This window comes from Aspergillus nomiae, assembly GCF_001204775.2.
Source record: "Aspergillus nomiae NRRL 13137 chromosome Unknown contig00847, whole genome shotgun sequence".
NCBI classification, from domain to species: Eukaryota; Fungi; Ascomycota; class Eurotiomycetes; order Eurotiales; family Aspergillaceae; genus Aspergillus; species Aspergillus nomiae.
Genome location: NW_015378902.1, coordinates 1 through 3217, shown reverse-complemented (window position 1 = coordinate 3217; position 3217 = coordinate 1). Strand labels below are relative to the sequence as shown.

At 42.0% G+C, this 3217-nt stretch overlaps 1 protein-coding gene across 1 annotated transcript; it reads right to left on the bottom strand.

Moving 5' to 3' along the window:
* Positions 1-567: 567 nt before the first annotated feature.
* Positions 568-1909, bottom strand: ANOM_011869 (uncharacterized protein; the record flags this gene model as incomplete). The annotated part of the gene is made up of 2 exons (XM_015557123.1): positions 568-1670; positions 1732-1909. 2 exons carry the CDS (start codon positions 1907-1909, stop codon positions 568-570), a joined length of 1281 nt encoding a protein of 426 aa, XP_015400807.1.
* Between the last annotated feature and the right edge of the window lie 1308 nt (positions 1910-3217).

Here is a 3217-nt window from a genome sequence, read left to right as displayed (position 1 = left end):
GATATAAATATATATATATTCTGCGGGAATTGCTGGATATAATTCTTAGTATATAATTAATAGAAATCTACTATTAATCGAGGCTTACCTTAATAAACTTTAAACAGGATATTATAGCCAACTTGGAATCCACATTACTATTTTAAATTAATAAATTAAATTCTTTGAAATTATATAATAATAATAATAATAGTTATAAATAATTTAGTAAATTTAAACTAGATTAGATATTAAATAGTCATTGATATCTATATTAATCGTTTCGCTGATATCTATATAAACTCTAAATATAATAGCTTATCAGTGCCCGCCTATCGTGATATGTACAACAATATCCCAACCACTAGTGGACTAGAACGTCGTACTGTACCAGTCATCTTTCAGTCTTAGGGGGTGGATTATCAACTATTAACCATTCTGGCCTTATTAATACATATAAAGGTATATTAAAGGCGCATAAAAAAAGCTATAAATAATATGCAATCCACCATCTTGCTATGAGCAATTCAGTAAATATCTAGCAGGCCGCCATTCAGGTCGCTAAAAGACCTTCAAGTAGGACCGTTTCTAACGGGTGAACCTTCGCCACATCTGATCTCGAAGCCAATCATTCTGCTCTGCGCTCCCTATGTAATCGCCAACTCCGCCCCAAGTAGCAAAGTACTGACCCCGACTTCCCATGTCCGACGCCATTCCAAGAAATTTGGCAGTATCTGTGACTGAATTTATGTCGAAGCCTTTTGCACTCATGGACTGCATGCTGCTCGCAAAATCACCGCCGTCACCACCAATGATGGCCCCCGCACCGCCGAATTGCCTTTTGATAACATGTTCCACAATTTGTGGACCATATCTTTTCGTGATGTCCCATGCAAACTCTGCGAACCGGGCCAAACCACCCGGGGCTGCGGGATCATTTCCGGGTGGCTCGGTAGTAGGGGGGCTGGTAGGAGTGGTCGACGCTTGCGCTCCGGACCGCGGTGACTCAGTGGATCTCGAATGACCGGAACCTCCTGATGATGTGGTTGACTGAGCCCCGGATGGCTCCTGGTCATTCGTGCCTCCATCCCCAGCAGGCCAAAAGACCTGGCCGGCAACCGTAGATTCGAGTCCCATCTTCATGTTGAGTTCATGTAGGATCAGCGGTTGAACGATAGGAATCTCACCGCAGTAGACTCTGACCATCTCCCTAGCCTGGGCAGCCAACCGCTCCGCGTCCGTATCCCAGTGCAGTGTCTCGTCTGTTTCAACTCCAGCAGAATACACCTTGCCAAACTGATAAGTCCGGGCCCCGTTCGCGATGAAGTCCCGCCACTCCTTTTCTTTCTGACGGACCAGGAAATCATTATACCTTTTCAGCTGGGCGGGGTTATGTGTCTCCCAGAAGGTCGTCACAAATGTCACGTACTTCATGAAAGGCGTCCCGCTCATCCCGAGCAGCCAGGTATATAGTTTCTTCTCAAAGGAATCGGGCTGACGCTTGAAGATATTGATGGGTGTTACGAAGAAGATTGCGATGATTACGGCGTGCTCTCGGATCTGGTCGAGGAGTTGGGCGATTTCGCAGAATGTACCCCATGCGCCGCCCTCGTCTTCGAATCCGGGGGTGTCAACGACGAAATGTTCGGTTTCGTTGATTTGAATATCGATTATTTGGCATCGTTCCGTTCCTACTTGAGGATGGGCAATTGGTTAGAGCTAGAGGCTTTGAATTGTCGAGGCAGCAGATACCTGTTTCTGAGGCCCCGGAGAGACCAGATGTCCCCGTGATGTGCTCTGCCAGCGAGGATTTTCCGACGCCTGGTTTACCAAAGAGCAGTATAGTCCTCGCGCCGCCTCTCTTGTAAGCTTTTATTTTCTCAAGGCATCTCTCTGTTCTCTTAGTGTTCGCGGACTCGTGATACTCCATTATGGTGGGAAAAGCTCAAGCTGAAATGATGTCGGTACCATAGGATACGGTGAAGGAACTGTAATGCGGGATGATTGCTAAGGCGCTTTCCACTACCACTTCAGTTAAGATTTTGTGTTCCAGAAAGGACTGATTTGGACTGCATCCAAATGGGAGTGAGGATTTATCTACTCCTTGGCCAACTGGAGCCACGTAAGCATGCCTCGGTGAGCGAAGTCTTGATCCTGTTTGGTGCAGAGCTCAAGACTCCAACTTCGCAACAATTTCTGCCTTTTTATCTGACCACCATTGGCATGCAGCCGCCTCGGAACAGACATAGCGTTGCTTTGCCATTCGTGGTGAGGACTAGGTGGCGCAAACGATTGGCAGCAAGACATCGGTGCTCACACAGCCTCAACGAGCGACAAAGAATGGGAGAGAACGTGTTGCCGCCAGCCTGTTGCTCTCCAGGACTCTTTGATTGACGGCAGAGCGAGCCGCAGTATGCCACACTTTGACACCCCTATGATCTGAGTCTTGCTGAATAGCTTTTAATTGCCTTTTTCTGCCCCGAGATCTCGCAGCTTCAAGAATCTGAATATTACTATTATCTAATCTAATAGGTACCATAACGTAGCCGGCAACCGAGCGTTCCGCGCAACCAAGCGTTCCACCTCACGCGTTTTGACCATGGTTAAAAAGTCTACCTAATTCAACCACCAACTATGCTACCAAAAGCGCTTAAAAATTTAAAAGAATTAATTAAAAAGAAAGGCAAAGTTCTACTTACTATCTTAATTATTAAAAAACAAGAAATTAACTCTATTTATAAAGCTACACGTGTTTTTAATCTTATTTCTACTATTATATACCATCGATTATCTAGTATTTCTATACGCAATGAAGTGCGTAGTAATAGTTATAAATTAACTTAGAATAAGAAGAATTCTTTAATATACTGGGTTCTATTATTAGATTAATATAAAGCGCCTCCTTAGTCTACGTATATATAAAAAATAGCTAATATTCTATTTACTAAACGTAGTGATCCTATATCTAGTATTATAAATTAAAAATAGATATCTTATCTAGTTTAGTATAAAAATAAATTGAAATTCTATTTCTCTCGCCGCTACAACTATTAACGCGTTAAATATAAAAATCCTAAGTTTTTACGTAAGTAATTTAAACGTGTATAAATTACTATAATATAGTATAGGATTTAACTAAATAATATCTATAATTTTAATAAAATTAGTTTTATAATAAATTTAATATTTATTATTAAAGTAATTACTTAAGTTAAGTTAGCTAGTAAATCTTTTCTTT